The sequence below is a fragment of the Rhinatrema bivittatum genome, chromosome 11 (assembly GCF_901001135.1).
Source record: "Rhinatrema bivittatum chromosome 11, aRhiBiv1.1, whole genome shotgun sequence".
Taxonomy (NCBI): Eukaryota; Metazoa; Chordata; class Amphibia; order Gymnophiona; family Rhinatrematidae; genus Rhinatrema; species Rhinatrema bivittatum.
Genome location: NC_042625.1, coordinates 888,703 through 905,205, shown reverse-complemented (window position 1 = coordinate 905,205; position 16,503 = coordinate 888,703). Strand labels below are relative to the sequence as shown.

Genomic DNA, 16,503 nt, shown 5'->3' with positions numbered 1-16,503 from the left:
AGAATAAAGCTTTCGAGTCGAAAATGAAGTGGTGGATTTTCCTTGAGAAGAAATCCCTCTTAGTTCGGAGGATGGAGATCCTGTAGCGGTGCATGAGAGATTTATATGCTTCATGGTTCGTTGAAGGATTTTTGCGCCAGATGTGTTCACTGCATCTTAGTTCTTGCTTGAGGGTTTTTAGTTCTGGGGTGTACCAAGGTTTCCTGTTATCTGTGTTAGTGCCTCTAACTTTAGTGGTTAAAGGGCAAGTTAGGTCAGCTACTTTTTCGGTGATCTTGAACCATGAGGAGAAGGCCGAGTCTGCATCCAAAAGGTCCAGATGGTCTAGTTCTATTGAAAGGTGTGAGCTGAGGATGTCCGGGTTGCAGTTTCCTGAATTGGACCGTGGTTTTTTGTAGTGGTTGGGAGGTGGGTTGGTTGGATTTCAAGATTGTGGTGATCAACCTGTGATCAGACCAAGGGATTGGAGAGCATGTCGTAGTGGCGGAGGGGGTGAGACTTTCATTTATGAAGATTAAGTCCAAAGTGTGTCCTGCTTTGTGTGTAGGTCCGTTAATGATTTGTTTGAAACCCATATAACTAAGAGTGGCGAGAAACGTTTCACAATTGGAGGAGTGCGGAGTTGTATCCACATGGAGATTGGAGTCTCCCATTATTATAGCAGGGACATCTGTGTTGATGTGTTTGGCTATACGTTCAATTAGTGGAGAAGGGTCTGATTCCAGGCATCCAGGAGGTGCATAGGTAAGGCAGATTTGAAGGAGTTTAGATTTGAATACAGCGAATTTAAGAATGGCTGAAGAGTTTGCGTGCTGTAGAGATAGTCCTAGCTCTTTTTTAGAAGCTAATAGCAAACCGCCGTCTCTTTTTTTAAGTCTGGGGATAGAAAAGACGTCATAAGTATGTATCGGGAGTTGGTTAATTAACGCTGTGTCCTCAGGTTTCAGCCAAGATTCGGTAATGGCGCATAAGTCAGGTTTGGCTTCTATTAGATAGTAATAGAGGAGGTGAGTTTTTTTCGTGAGGGATTGTGCGTTAAGGAGGGTTAAAGAGAAGAGAGTGAGGCCCAGAAGTTGATTCAGTGGAGAGATCATGAAAGGAATAAGTCTTTTTTTGTTGAATGATGGGAAATGAGGTGTTTTTTAAAAGTTTTCTTCGATGGTTGCTAATGATCGGGATTGAGATGGTGCGCATACTTGGGTCTTACTGGAGGGGTTGGTAGAGGGGGAGGGAGGGAGGGAGAGGACAAGCCTGAGCTGACCAAAGGGGGGGAGGAATATAGACAGATACCGGACTACGGTATAATGGGAGCTCTCAAAAGAGGTATAATATTTATATAATTTACCTATAAATGAACCCTACATAATTTTCTTGTGTTGTATATAAATGTTGGTATTTGTTTTAAAATTATGCATGTGCATTGAATAATTGTAAACCGCCTAGACGGATATATTATATCCATTTGTGCGGTATATAAAACTTTTTAAATAAATAATATAAAATAAAAGTTACTAACAGCTGTCCTAAGGTGCTGCACTATGGGGCGCACAAAGGGGCAGGCCCCTTTGTCGCGCGACGCCGGGTGGACGGGCTGGGGTTTAAATCCCCCGCTCGACGTTCAGGGACGCCGTGAGCTGCGCGCCCCCCTGATTGGCTGGAGCTGAGAGGAGGCGGAGAGAGCAGCAGCCTCGTGGCTGGCGCAGGAGCCGTCTGGAGTAAGTGCAGACGATTTGGGAGGGCCTTACCCCGACGGGCTTAAGCGCCGGTTGCGCAGGCCCTCGCAGCAGTCTTGGTCCGGTTAGTCCGCGGGTCCGATCGGGAACTTGATCGCTGCCAAAAGGAACGCCATTCTGTTTGCTTTTTTGACTGCCGCAGCTCACTGAACTGACGATTTCAATGTGTTATCCACTACGATGCCTAGATCTCTTTCTTGGGTGGTAGCACCTAATATGGAACCTAACATTGTGTAACTATAGCATGGGTTATTTTTCCCTATATGCATCACCTTGCACTTATCCACATTAAATTTCATCTGCCATTTGGATGCCCAATTTTCCAGTCTCACAAGGTCTTCCTGCAATTTATCACAATCTGCTTGTGATTTAACTACTCTGAACATAGAAACATAGAAATGACGGCAGAAGAAGACCAAATGGCCCATCCAGTCTGCCCAGCAAGCTTCCCTCATTTCTTCTCCCATACTTATCTGTTTCTCTTAGCTCTTGGTTCTAATTCCCTTCCACCCCCGCCATTAATGTAGAGAGCGGTGGAGGAGCTGCATCCAAGTGAAATATCTAGCTTGATTAGTTAGAGGTAGTAGGAGTAGTAACCGCCGCAATAAGCAAGCTACACCCATGCTTATTTGTTTTTACCCAGATTATGTTATACAGCCCTTATTGGTTGTTTATCTTCTCCCCTGCTGTTGAAGCAGAGAGCTATGCTGGATATGCATCGAAAGTGAAGTATCAGGCACATTTGGTTTGGGGTAGTAACCGCCGTGACAAGCCAGCTACTCCCCGCTTTGTGAGTGTGAATCCTTTTTTCTTCTCCCCTGCCGTTGAAGTTATGCTGGATATGCGTGAAGTATCAGTTTTTCTTTTCCCCTGCCGTTGAAGCAGAGAGCTATGCTGGAAATTCGTGATGTATCAGTCTTTCTCCGATGCCGTTGAAGTAGAGAGCCATGCTGGATATGCGTCGAGAGTGAAGTATCAGGTACATTTGGTTTGGGGTAGTAACCGCCGTAACAAGCCAGCTACTCCCCGCTTTGTGAGTGTGAACCCTTTTTTCTTCTCCCCCTGCCGTTTAAGCAGAGAGCTCTGCTGGATGTGTGAAGTAACAGTTTTTCTTTTCCCCTGCTGTTGAAGCAGAGAACTATGCTGGATATGCATTGAAAGTGAAGTATAAGAATGGAGTGATCAAGCTAGTTGAAAGGCATCAGGAATAGAGGAAGGTGGAGGTAGTAATCTGGATATTTGGTTTGGGGTAGTAACCGCCGTAACAAGCCAGCTACTCCCGTCATTGTGAGTGCAAATCCTTTTTTCCACATTTCCTCATGCTGTTGAATCTTAGAGTGATGTTGGAGTCACAGTAACCATGTGTATGTTTATTGACTAAGGGTATTGTCTCCAGGCAGTAGCCATCATTCTGGCGAGTCACCCACTCTTCATTGGCGGCCTCTTGACTTTATGGATCCACAGTGTTTATCCCACGCCCCTTTGAAGTCCTTCACAGTTCTGGTCTTCACCACTTCCTCCGGAAGGGCATTCCAGGCATCCACCACCCTCTCCGTGAAGAAATACTTCCTGACATTGGTTCTGAATCTTCCTCCCTGGAGCTTCAAATCGTGACCCCTGGTTCTGCTGATTTTTTTCTTATGGTAAAGGTTTGTCGTTGCCTTTGGATCATTAAAACCTTTCAAGTACACTACATCTACCGGTTCACCTTTATCCACATGTTTATTAACTCCTTCAAAAAAGTGAAGCAGATTTTGTGAGGCAAGACTTGCCTTGGGTAAAGCCATGCTGACTTTGTTCCATTAAGCCATGTCTTTTTATATGTTCTGTGATTTTGATGTTTCCTGGATCGCCCCTGGAACCCTTTTTAAATATTGGAGTTACATTAGCTATCCTCTAGTCTTCAGGTACAATGGATGATTTTAATGATAGGTTAAAAATATTTACTAATAGGTCTGAAATTTCATTTTTGAATTCCTTCAGAACGCTGGGGTGTATACCATCCGGTCAAGGTGATTTACCACTCTTCAGTTTGTCAAGTCAGGCCTACCACATCTTCTAGGTTTACCGTGAGTTGGTTCAGTCCATCTGAATCATTACCCATGAAAACCTTCTCCAGTACGGGTACATCCCCAGCATCCTCTTCAGTAAACACCGAAGCAAAGAAATCATTTAATCTTTCCGCAATGGCCTTATCTTCTCTAAGTGCCCCTTTAACCCCTTGATCATCTAACGGTCCAACTGACTCCCTCACAGGCTTTCTACTTCAGATATATTTAAAAAAGGTTTTACTGTGAGTTTTTGCCTCTACGGCCAACTTCTTTTCAAATTCTCTCTTAACCTGTCTTATCAATGTCTTACATTTAACTTGCCAACTCTTATGCGTTATCCTATTTTCTTCTGTTGGATCCTTCTTCCAATTTTTGAATGAAGATCTTTTGGCTAAAATAGCTTCTTTCACCGCCCCTTTTAACCTTGCCGGTAAACGTTTTGCCTTCTTTCCACCTTTTTTAATGTGTGGAATACATCTGGACTGTGCTTCTAGGATGGTATTTTTTAATAATGACCATGCCTCTTGCACACTTTTTACCTTTGTAGCTGCTCCTTTCAGTTTTTTTCTAATAAATTTTCTCATTTTATCAAAGTTTCCCTTTTGATAGTTTAGCACGAGAGCCGTGGATTTGCTTACTGTCCCCCTTCCAGTCATTAATTAAAATTTGATCATAATATGATCACTATTGCCAAGCCGCCCCACCACCGTTACCTCTCTCTCACCAAATCCTGGGCTCCACTGAGAATTAGATCTAAAATTGCTCCATCTCTTGTCGGTTCCTGAACCAGTTGCTCCAAAAAATGTCATTTATTCCATCCAGGAACTTTATATCTCTGCATGTACCAGTAATACATTTACCCAGTCAATATTGGGGTAATTGAAGTCTCCCATTATTACTGCACTACCAATTTGGTTAGCTTCCCTAATTTCTCTTAGCATTTCACTGTTAGTCTCACCATCTTGACCAGGTGGACGGTAGAATACTCCTATCACTATGGTGTTCCCCGACACACGAGGAATTTCTACCCATAAAGATTAAATTGTGCATTTAGTTTCATGCAGGATGTTTATCCTGTTGGACTCTATGCCATCCTGGACATAAAGCGCCACACCGCCTCCCGGGTGCTCCTCTCTGTCATTGCGATATAATTTGTAGCCCGGTATAGCACTGTCCCATTGGTTATCCTCCTTCCACCATGTCTCTGAGATGCCAATTAAGTCTTTGTCATCATTCACTGCTATACATTCTAATTCTCCATTCTTACTTCTTAGACTTCTGGCATTAGCATACAAACATTTCAAAATTTGTTTTTTGTTTGTATTTTCATTCTGCTTTTTAATTGATAGGGATAAGTTAGAATTTTTTAGCTCAGGTGAGTTTTTAGTTACAGGCACTTGGACTACTTTTCTTATTATTGGAACCTCACTGTCCGGATGCCCTAATTCTAATGCATCATTAGTATCCTTTGAAGATGCCTCTCTCCGAATCATGCGCTGCTGAGCAAATGTCGGCTTTCCCCTTAGTTCTAGTTTAAAAGCTGCCCTATCTCCTTTTTAAAGGTTAGTGCCAGCAGTCTGGTTCCACCCTGGTTAAGGTGGAGCCCATCCCTTCGGAAGAGACTCCCCCTTCCCCAAAAGGTTACCCAGTTCCTAACAAAACTGAATCCCTCTTCCTTGCACTATCGTCTCATCCACGCATTGAGACTCTGGAGTTCTGCCTGCCTCTGGTGACCTGTGCGTGGAACAGGGAGCATTTCAGAGAATGCTACCTTGGAGGTTCTGGATCTAATCTTTCTACCTAAGAGCCTAAATCCTCCCTCCCACATTTTGCTATGTTGTTGGTGCCCACATGTACCACGACAGCCGGCTCCTCCCCAGCACTGTCTAAAATCCTATCTAGGTGACGCATGAGGTCCGCCACCTTCGCACCAGGTAGGCACAGGAGGCTTGTGAAAGAAAGAATAGTGAACTATCTTCAGTCAGAAGAATTGCTGGACCAGAGGCAGTATGGATTCACCAGGGGAAGGTCCTGTCAGACAAATCTGATTGACATTTTTGTTTGGGTGACTAAGGAATTAGATTGAGGAAGAGCACTCGATGTCATCTACTTGGATTTCAGCAAAGCTTTTGATACAGTGAATAAAATGAGAAGCTTAGGAGTGAGTGCCAAGATGGTGGCCTGGATTGCAAACTGGTTGACTGACAGAAGACAGTGTGTGATGGTAAATGGAACTTACTCTGAAGAGAGAGCGGTGTTAAGCGGAGTGCCGCAAGGATCGGTGTTGGGACCGGTCCTGTTCAATATCTTTGTGAGCGACATTGCGGACGGGATAGAAGGTAAGGTTTGTTTTTTTGCATATGATACTAAAATCTGCAACAGAGTGGACAACCAGGAGGGAGTGGAGAGAATGAGACGGGATTTAAGGAAGCTGGAAGAGTGGTCGAAGATATGGCAGCTGAGATTCAATGCCAAGAAGTGCAGAGTCATGCATATAGGGTGTGGAAATCCAAAAGAACTGTATTTGATGGGGGGTGAAGGGCTGATGTGCACGGAGCAGGAGAGAGACCTTGGGGTGATAGTGTCTAACAATCTAAAGTCGGCGAAACAATGTGACAAGGCGATAGCTAAACCCAGAAGAATGCTGGGCTGCATAGAGCGAGGAATATCTAGTAAGAGAAAGGAAGTGATGATCCCCTTGTACAGGGCCTTGGTGAGGCTTCACCTGGAGTACTGTGTTCAGTTCTGGAGACCATATTTCCAAAGGGACAAGAACAGGATGGAGGCGTTCCAGAAAAAGGTGACCAAAAAGGTGGAGGGTTTTCATAAAATGACTTATGAGGAGAGATTGAAGAGCCTAAATATGTATACCCTGGAGGAGAGGAGGAGCAGGGGTGATATGATACAGACTTTCAGATACTTGAAAGTTTTTAATGATCCATGGTCAACAACAAACCTTTTCCATTGGAAAAATTTCTGTAGAACTGGGGGGCCACGACTTGAAGCTCCAGGGAGGAAGACTCAGAGCCAATGTCAGGAAGTATTTCTTCATGGAGCGGGTGGTGGGTGCCTGGAATTCCTTTCCGGAGGAAGTGGTAAAGACTAAAGCTGTGAAGGATTTCAAGGGGGCATGGGAATAAACACTGTGGATCCATAAAGGCTAGAGAATGGGAATGAAGTGAAGAGCCATGGGGGTGGATTACTGGAGTTGAGGCTATTAAATGGTGATCACTACCCTTACTCAATAAGCCTTCGCAAGGTTAATGCAACTCCAAATTGCTCTCTGCTTAAACGGCAGGGGGAAATGTGGAAAAGAGGATTTGCATTCAAACAATAACCAACAAGGACAGAACTTCACAATTGGGGTAAACAAATAAGCGTGGGGGTAGCTTGCTTAATACGGCGGTTACTACCATAAACCAATTGAGCCTGATACATCACTTTGAATGCATATATATAGCATTGCTCTCTGTTTCAGCGGCAGGGGGAAATGTGGAAAACAGGATTTACATTCAGACAACATAAAACAAGGCAATGATCTGTGCAGTCTGGGTAAACAAGCATCGGGGTAACTTGCTTGATGCGGCAGTTATTACCCTTAACCATTAAGCCTTATGCTCACCTTTGATGCAACTCCAACATTACTATCTGCATCAATGGCAGGGGATGGCGGGAAACTTGAATCAGTTAACCAACAAGGGCCCTGAAATTGGTGATTGGTGAAACAGATACATATGGAAAAATAAGTGTGGGAGCCTGCTGGTCGGCCCGCCGTTCAAGTCGCTGAAGAGAGCAACCCTCAAGGACCTCACTCTGAAGACAGTTTTTCTGGTGTCTATTTGTTCTGCCCGCAGAATTTCGGAACTCCAAGCTCTATCATGCAGAGAGCCCTATCTCCGTTTCATGGATTCGGAGTGTCCTTGAGTACAGTACCATCTTTCCTGCCTGAAGTGGTCTCAGTGTTCCATCTGAATCAATCCGTAGAGCTCCCGTCCTTCCCTGATGAGGGTCCGGCGGAACTTCAAAGGCTCGATGTCAAGCAAGTTCTCATTCGCTATTTGGCGTTCACTAATGATTTTCATTTGTCTGACCATCTTTTTGTCCTATGGAGTGGTCCCAATTTCTTCAGCGTATGTTGGTGTCGGTCGATGTCCTCCAGACAGAATTAAAGCTCACTCGCTATGGGCTCAAGCAGCTTCCTGGGCGGAGATATGTAGAGCAGCTACCTGGAAGTCGCTGCACACCTTTGCAAGACACTTATCGCTTGAATGTACAATCACCGAAATTTGGCTCCTTTGACGCTCAGGTCATTTGAGCCGGGCTATCCGGGGCCCACCCTATGTAGGGAAGCTTTGGTACATCCCACTGTCTGGACTGATCCGAGTACATACAGGGAAAAGAAAATTATTTCCTACCTGCTAATTTTCGTTCCTGTAGTACCACGGATCAGTCCAGATGCCCTCCCTAAGATTGTATGGAATTGGATAGTACTCAGCTCGAATGCTTATCTTTATTTAATTGAGAATGTTTGGTGGTTGCCACCTGGTTCCTTCTGCAAGTTTTTCTTTAAAAAATGTTTGGGGGTTTTTTGTGGCATTTTTGCTTATCGCTGTTGGCACATCTAGTACATAATTCAAGTTTTCTTGATCCATTCAGAACAGTTTGTTTCTTGCTTTGATATTCTTAATACTGAAGGGAAGCAGAGGGCGCACCACCTTATAAGAGGCCACCCTTCGAGTTTTGCTCTGACTCCATCTGCTGGAAGGGAGACACAACTCACTGTCTGGACTAATCCGTGGTACTACAGGAACGAAAATTAGCAGGTAGGAAATAATTTTCTTTTGCGTATAGCGAGACAAAAGATCATCAGCTATTAAGAGATGCAATCAAAGTGTTGCAATACAATTATGTTGGCGTAATTGGCATAATTAAAAATTCCAAGTGCACTTTGGTATATTGCCTGTACATACTGAAGTCAATTTTCAAAGGGTTTAGGTTCCTAACTGGGAGTTATGATCGTAAATTAGCCCTTTTGAAAATTTACTAGGGCTGAGTGCCTAATTTTAAGCTCCTGTAGGTCGATATTCAGGGACTTAATTAAATTCAGACTTAGCCAGCTAAATGGCACTGTATGAATATTCGGCTACACTGTATGGCCACCACTTAGTCAGCTAACCGTTTATTCAGCCAAATAGCCAGAGAAATGAGGGGCAGGATGGGGCTATTTATTCAACTTGAGTTAGATGGCTAAGTCTAGGACAGGTATTTATTTATTTATTTATTTATTTTTAACTTTTATATACCGACATTCTTGCATTAAATGCAAATCATGCCGGTTTACAGTGAAACAGAAAAAGCTGGAAAAAATTCCTTAGTCGAATACAATGAAACAGCTTAGTTAACAAAGGAAACATAAAAATAAATTTTTACATATACACAAAGGTTTGCACGAAGGGGTGCATAAAGGGGAGAGCACTTTTGTCGCGCGCCTTTGGCGCGCGACGCCTGGTGTTGAGGCTGTCTTAACTGTCCGATGTTAGTGACGTATTTGGCTATAAACTTATCCAGCTAATTATAAGAACTGAAACTCTTTTATAAGAGCTAATTATAAGAACTGAAACTCTTTTACTTTCCCTGACAGACCACATTATCAAAGGATTTGAGAAAGGGCAATCATACATTCTTGCCTTCCTTGACATCTCCTCCGCATTCGACACCGTTAGCCATCCCATTCTCCTACAGCGGCTAACTGAAATCGGTATTACAGGCATTGCCCACAATTGGTTCAATTCCTACCTTAGTAATAGAGATTACAAAATCCAGCTAGGAAATCACGTATCCAAGGCCATCCCCCTCAACCGAGGTGTCCCTCAGGGATCCTCTCTATCCTCAACCCTATTCAATATTTACATTCTGCCCCTCTGTTACTTCCTCTCCAGTCTAAACCTCCCTCATTACATATATGCTGATGATGTTCAGCTGCTTATACCCATCACTGACTCCCTAGCAAAAACCATGGACTTCTGGAATGAAACCCTCCATTCCATTAACAATCTCCTTTCCTCCATCCACCTTGCTCTTAATACCAATAAAACTGAAATTATGCTCATCTCACCCCAAAGCCAACCGATCCTCCCCCCTTTTCCTCAGTTCCAATTTGCTCAACAAGTCCGTGATCTGGGCATCATTCTTGATGGTCACGTCACACTAAAGAAATTCATAAATAACATTCTAAAAGACGGCTTCTTTAAACTCCACACACTAAAAAAAACTCAAACCCTTATTACATCCCCCCGATTTCCGTACAGTTCTCCAAACCACAATCTTCGCCAAAACAGACTACTGCAATTCCCTACTCCTCGGCCTACCTAATAATGCCATCCATCCCATTCAAATCTTACAAAACACCACAGCCCGGATCTTGACCAATTTACGTAGACATGACAAAATTACACCTATTCTAAAAGACCTACATTGGCTTCCAATAGCCTCCCGCATACAATATAAGGCTCTCTCTCTCATCCACAAAGCCCTATACAATCCCGAAATGAACTGGTTCAATGAATCCTTCCATTTACACCAGTCTAATAAGCCCACCAGATTAGCACATCTCGCAACCATGCCTATCCCCTCTCCTAAACTCTATAAACTCACTTCCACAAGAGCCCGTGCACTATCGATAGCCGGGCCGACCCTCTGGAACAAAATGCCTGTTGAACTACGGCAAGAAGAATGCCTCAAATCTTTCAAGCGGAAGCTCAAAACCTGGCTCTTTGCAAAAGCATACACTTAATTTTTCACTATACCTCACCACTGTCCCCACTCTCCACACTCCTCCCCTGTTTCTCATTCTACCGCCCCTCTCTCCCCTCCCCTTTTCTCCGCCACCTTCTTTTCTTTCTCTCTGCCCCCCCTCTTTCCTCGCTCTCCTCCCTTCTCTTCCCCATCTTATCTCCTAGCCTGATTAAAATTAACCTCATAGTTTTCTTTCTTTTGTACATATGTATATAATTGCAAACTTTGTTTATAATTTTATTGCAAAACTTCCCATATTATTGTTCCCCCTTCTCGTTAATGCCTTGTTATCATGTTTTTACTGTTCAATGTAAAGCGCCATGCCGTGCGTTTGTTTTTGCGTTACAATGTGAACCGATATGATACCCTGGATGAATGTCGGTATATAAAAATTTTAAATAAATAAATAAATAAATAAGATAGCAGAGTATATTCAATGGTGTGGCCTCATGACTGAATATCTCCTTCAAGTTAGCTAGATAACTTCTTCAGGCGGATAGTGGCTGAATAATGGCCTCTTAATTACAGTAGTCTCCTTAATTTAGATCCCTAAAATGTGGTAGCTACAGGGGCAGAGTAGGGCAAGGAAAAAAGTTAAAATGCTTGGTACTGATTTTCAGCACTATACACCTAATTTAGACTCCTAAAACTAGGAAAATAAATAGTGGACCTAAATTTTCAGCTGAAACTTAGAGCCCCAAGTTTGACTGAAAATTGGTACCTAATTTAGGAGATCAACATTACTACTACTACTACTACTACTACTACTACTACTGCTGCTACTACTACTACCACTACTTCTTGTCATCTTATGAGCTTCAGAAGAAGGCTTTCTTTGGTACAATGCAAGTATTAAGAAGAGCACCAGTAGTAAATTTAAAGATTGAGATCACACCCAATTATATCCTGGCTTAAAAGTGAGATTCATTCAAACCTATTTGGAGACATTATCCCTGGAGGTAAAGAGGCTTGTGTGTTGACATTGTCACCGGTGCGTAAAGGCATGCTCAGTCCATCACACACTTGAAAATGCCCTGAACATCAAAGAAGTGGTGTACAACCCAAGGACACACAACGTAGATTGAACAAGTGTACATTGCAACTTGCATGTCACACAAATAAACACTGACATGCCTTGTTTTATACACACTTGTGAACCAACATCTTGCATGTTGCACTGGTGGGCACACATCAGTCGAGGACTAGCATTTTCTACAGACTGAGCTTTTTAAAACTCTGCTTATTGAGGGCAACATTTGTTTTACAGTGCTATCAATCATTTACAGAAGAATATTTTCATGGGGGCATTGGCTGAAAATTACCTTCCTCTGCCCAGCTGAAAGCACACACCGGCTTCCAGAGCGCCAGAGGAAAGAGATTTTCCTGTGGGGGAGTGAAAGTACTTGTACATTCAAATTCTCAAAAGTACTTGCACTATTTTGCCTCTGCTGGTGCTAATTTTCAAAGGGAACCTACCTATAACATGCATGGGCTAAAATTATCTGCATGCATTGCAAACGACTATTCAAAATTTCCCCCTACAGTGTACAGAATTCAGGACAATGTAATAATGCACAGTCTAGTCTTCTTAGCACCTAAAGCAGCACTTAAGGATCAGGCATCAAAAGAACAACAGCAACAAAAGTAGTGTTGTACTGATGGGCAGCAAAACCATTGGGTGTTATCTGCAGATGAATAAAGAGAACATTTTTTGTACAGTCTGTATGCCATGTTCTTGCCTCTTTTAATTCCTGCCTATTTTTTCCTTTCTCTGGGTTTGTTCTTCCCCATATAGGATGTTAATAGTCGCCATTACTATGCACACAGTGCAGAAGCCCACCCGAAATCCTACGGCAGACTGCACGTTGCCACCGGAACAAATGTTGATGTGATGTCTGTTGGTTCGGTGCTGGCAGAGGCTGTTCTTACTACTGGATCCCCCACATTTCATACCAGCAAGAGCACCGAAGCCTTCTCTTGCCACTCGGTCAAGGTATGTGAAACATATGCAGAATAGGCTTACATGTAGAGCACAGACCAGGCTGGCCCTGTCCATAACCAGAGGCAAAAATGGTGCTTCATCAGGCTCCACTGTACAGTTTGAGAGAGAGGTTATGTGCTCATACACTAAATGCTGGCTCTTCATTCATGAAGATTGAAAATAACCAATACTATAGTCTTGCATTAATTTTTATAATTAGCAACATGTCCTTATGAGGAGAACTTTAGCCTTGCTGCCTTTGAAATGTTCCTTAAAAATAAAAATGCTGTTTTGTGAGGATGATTTTTTCTGTGGATTCATGGCCACAAGATGCACTGTTTCAAAACTGCAGCAAACTTATTTGCAGGCATTTTGTACTCTTCCCTACCTGCTACCCCTACTTTTGACCAAAATGTAAATCTGGCTATATATATAAAATGGAACTTATAAAACCTCTCTCATGGGCCAAAATCAGCAAATATAATTTTTGAAAAATATGGCATATTTTCCTGTTCTTAGAAAAACATTTTGAATTTTTAAAATATGGTAATGAAAAATGAGCACAGAATAAAAGTATATTGTCCTCCCCTAAATTTTGTGATGCTGATTTTCTTGTTTGCTCATTGATTGGAAGAATGAGAGGAACCTCTAGGTTAAATATACCCAGAGATTGAATTTTCTTGCTATAGGAAAGGAGCAGGGTCTGCCCAAAAAAAGTGCTTAGTGAAAAAACCACAGATTAATTGAACTTGGAAAGCAGATATTCCACAGTACTTGAGCAATAAAATATATTTTTAACCTGCAGCATTCTGTCTTCAACCAGCCCTGAGCCCCACGTAACTGACCATATCCTGTATCCTGATCTGTATTGTCTTCTACTTCTCCAATACTAGCAACCTCACACATCTCTGCCAGTGCATCTTTCTTCTAGCCTGTAACAGTCTTTCTTATTCCAGTCCTGTTGCCATACCTATATTCCCAATCTCTCAGAGCATTCCCTGCTATTACAGCCTCTTTCACTTTGTCAATGCATTTCATGTTGCTTTCTCTTTTCAAAGGACAGCAGTTTAAACAGTGGGATCACTGCTGGAAGTGAGGAGGCTGTGTGTATAACCTCAACCTCCTCCTCCTCCTCCTCTTCTTCCTCCCTTACAACACACCATACTCTTGTGCTGATGGATCCCGATGGAGATAGTGGAAACATTATCTTTGAGGATGGAACTAATGGTGCCACTGGACAGGTAAGGAAGAGATGTAAATCTCAACTCAGAAAAGGGGTGAGGTGGGGGTTTCTGAATGGTTTGGCTACAAAAGAGTGAAGAAATATGTGATATAATTTTGGACTTTAGATTTCCAAATTCTTTTATAGAATGATTTTAGAATTCTACTATGAATAATCTTCAAGCTTGTTTAAATTGTGCAGAAAATTAAGCTTTCATCTTCAGCCAGCCAGACTAATCCAGATGCATGGGTTTTGCTCACCAACCAGCAGATGGAGACAGAAGCTAATAGGCTTTCTGACATCACTCCTTATAGGCTCTCGCATTTTCTACCTCCAGCATGTTGCGTAGGAGGTGGATCCTTGGGCTGAGGTGAGGTTGACGCAACCCGTAGGTAAGGGCCTACGGGTCCCCACCTTCAGCAGGCGGAGTGGGCTGAAGCTGGAGGCCACTTGAGCTTCACCTATACCAGCCCACGTTCCCCTAGGATTGAGCCTTTGGGTGCCGGGCTGGCAGGACTTAGGCAGGCCTCGAGGTTGGGTATCAGTAGTAGCTGGTTCAGCCCAGAGATAGCAGCCAGCAAATGGCGTGATCCTGTCCTGGACAGGATGAGGAACGGAAAACCCAAGCACCAGGGAACAGGAGAATACTAAAGGTGCCTGAGCAAAGGAAGGCAGAAGCCTTAATAGTCCGTGTCCAGAGGATAGGGACAGAGGCGTCACTGTCAAACTTGAGTAGAAGTGGGCAGCACTTGGAAGGTGTAGCAAGCAACGTGGAACTCTGGACTCAAGAGAGTCCAGCAAAGTTCAAGGCACGGAGAAAACAAGCATAGTCAGACGTAACAATGGTCAGGGCACGGAGAAGGCAGGTGTGGTCAGATGTAGCAATGGTCAAGGTACGGAGAAGGCAGGCGTGGTCAGATGTAGCAATGGTCAAGGTACGGAGAAGGCAGGCGTGGTCAGAATTAGCAGAGGTCAAGGCACGGAGAAGGCAGGTGTGGTCAGACGTAGCTGAGGTCAAGGCATGGAGAAGGCAAGCGTGGTCAGACGTAGCAATGGTCAAGGTACGGAGAAGGCAGGCGTGGTCAGACGTAGCAGAGGTCAGGCTTGGAGAAGCCAGGTAGGAGAAGTCAGGCGAAGCGGTGGTCAAATCCAGGAAGTCAGTCAAACACAAGACAAGACGAACAGCGGAACAGGAACCGGGAACTTGGAGAATCAGGAACACGAATAAACAAGTACTGAAGCAACGAGCACTCGGAAACCAGGAACAGGAGACCTGTTGCAAAGGCGACGCTGAGGAGCGCCGACTGAATATTTATGTGCTGAAGGATCTGACGTCAGCATCCGGGTCCGCAGCCAGGTTCCCGCCGCGGCTCTTTAAATCATTCACTGTTGAGCGCGCGTGTGCCTAGGGAGGGGTAATGCGCTGCCGGCGGCATCTCTCCGTGAGGCCCGCAGAAACGCCCGAGGAGTGGAGGCATCCTGGCTGGAGGTCCTGGGAAGTGGAGCAGGGCCAGAGGTGCTGGCGGGAGTCCGAGGTCGAGACTGGCGGCCCACTGCCGCCAGCGACGAGGAGCTGGAGCCTGAAGCTTGTGCAGAGAGGTGAGAGGACCACACCGTGGGGCTGCTGCGGGCAGAGAGCATAACACAGCAGTTATTTTATTTATTTAGCACATTTATAGGCTGCCTAATTCAATGTTCTTGGTGGCTTTCAATAAACATACATAAATAGCATAAAATAATATTTGTTACAAATGATAGACCTGCTGAGGATAGCAATCAATTTATGGTAGATACCTCTCTTATTCATAGCTACTGTTGTTATTATTATTATTTGTTGATTACTATGCTAAAAGGGGGCTGAAGCACTGCAGATGCTGGTTAGAGCCTGAAAGCTTCTTTGAAGAAAAAAGTTGTTAGCAGATAAGATGTAATGCCTCGCTGACCGCAGTGCCCGTCTTGCAGCGGATGCAATTGGCCGTACGCACTGACAACCCAACCTGCCTTAAGCACATGCACACACTCCCTTCATACAGGGCTCACAGTGCATTCCAATGACATCATCCAGCCTGGGGTACTTAAAGGCCAGCTGTGCAGCATTCCGACATCTCAGCAACCAGTCCTCCTGTGTCACGTTGCTGGTGTTTGTTGCCTTACCCCCAATTCCTTGCTTCACTTCCAGTTCCTTGCCTTGCCTCCAGTTCCTGTCTGCCCTTCACCTGCCTCTTCCTTGTCCTCCTCGGATTGAACTCCTGTTGCCGACTTGGACCATATAGCCAGGATACTTGACTGCCGCCTACCTTGACCCTCTGTCTGGTTACTATGCTTGACTGACATCTGCTTCGACCTTCTGCCTGAATACTGAATTTGCTTGATGGCTGCCTGCCTCGAACCTCTACCACCAGTACCCAAGAACTGTTGCAGCATCATATTGACCCCTGCAAGAAACCTTGCCAGCATCACGATACAATTCCTACAGGGAATACCATGGTGCTCAAGTGCCTGTGAGTCTGTATGTCCTGTAAATCTGGGTATTCTGTGAGTCTGGAGTCGTGTGCTTCATCGGGCACATGACTCCAGACTCACAGGACAGTCAGAACATAAGATATGCCATTCTGGGTCAGACCAAGGGTGCATCAAGCCCAACATCCTGTTTTCAACAATGTCCAATCCAAGTCACAAGTACCTGGCAAATACCCAAACATTAAATAGATTTCAAGCTAC

The 16,503-nt window shown here is 44.1% G+C and overlaps 1 protein-coding gene across 4 annotated transcripts in view; it reads left to right on the top strand.

The window, feature by feature from the left end:
* The window catches only part of LOC115100900, a 182,321-nt gene that overhangs the window by 88,291 nt on the left and 77,527 nt on the right, over positions 1 to 16,503 (top strand). For all 4 annotated transcript variants that reach the window (XM_029619964.1, XM_029619966.1, XM_029619963.1 and 1 more), the window contains 2 exons: positions 12,375 to 12,572; positions 13,619 to 13,801. In XM_029619964.1, coding sequence (XP_029475824.1) covers positions 12,375 to 12,572; positions 13,619 to 13,801 — 381 coding nt within the window. The remainder of the gene's footprint in view (positions 1 to 12,374; positions 12,573 to 13,618; positions 13,802 to 16,503) is intronic.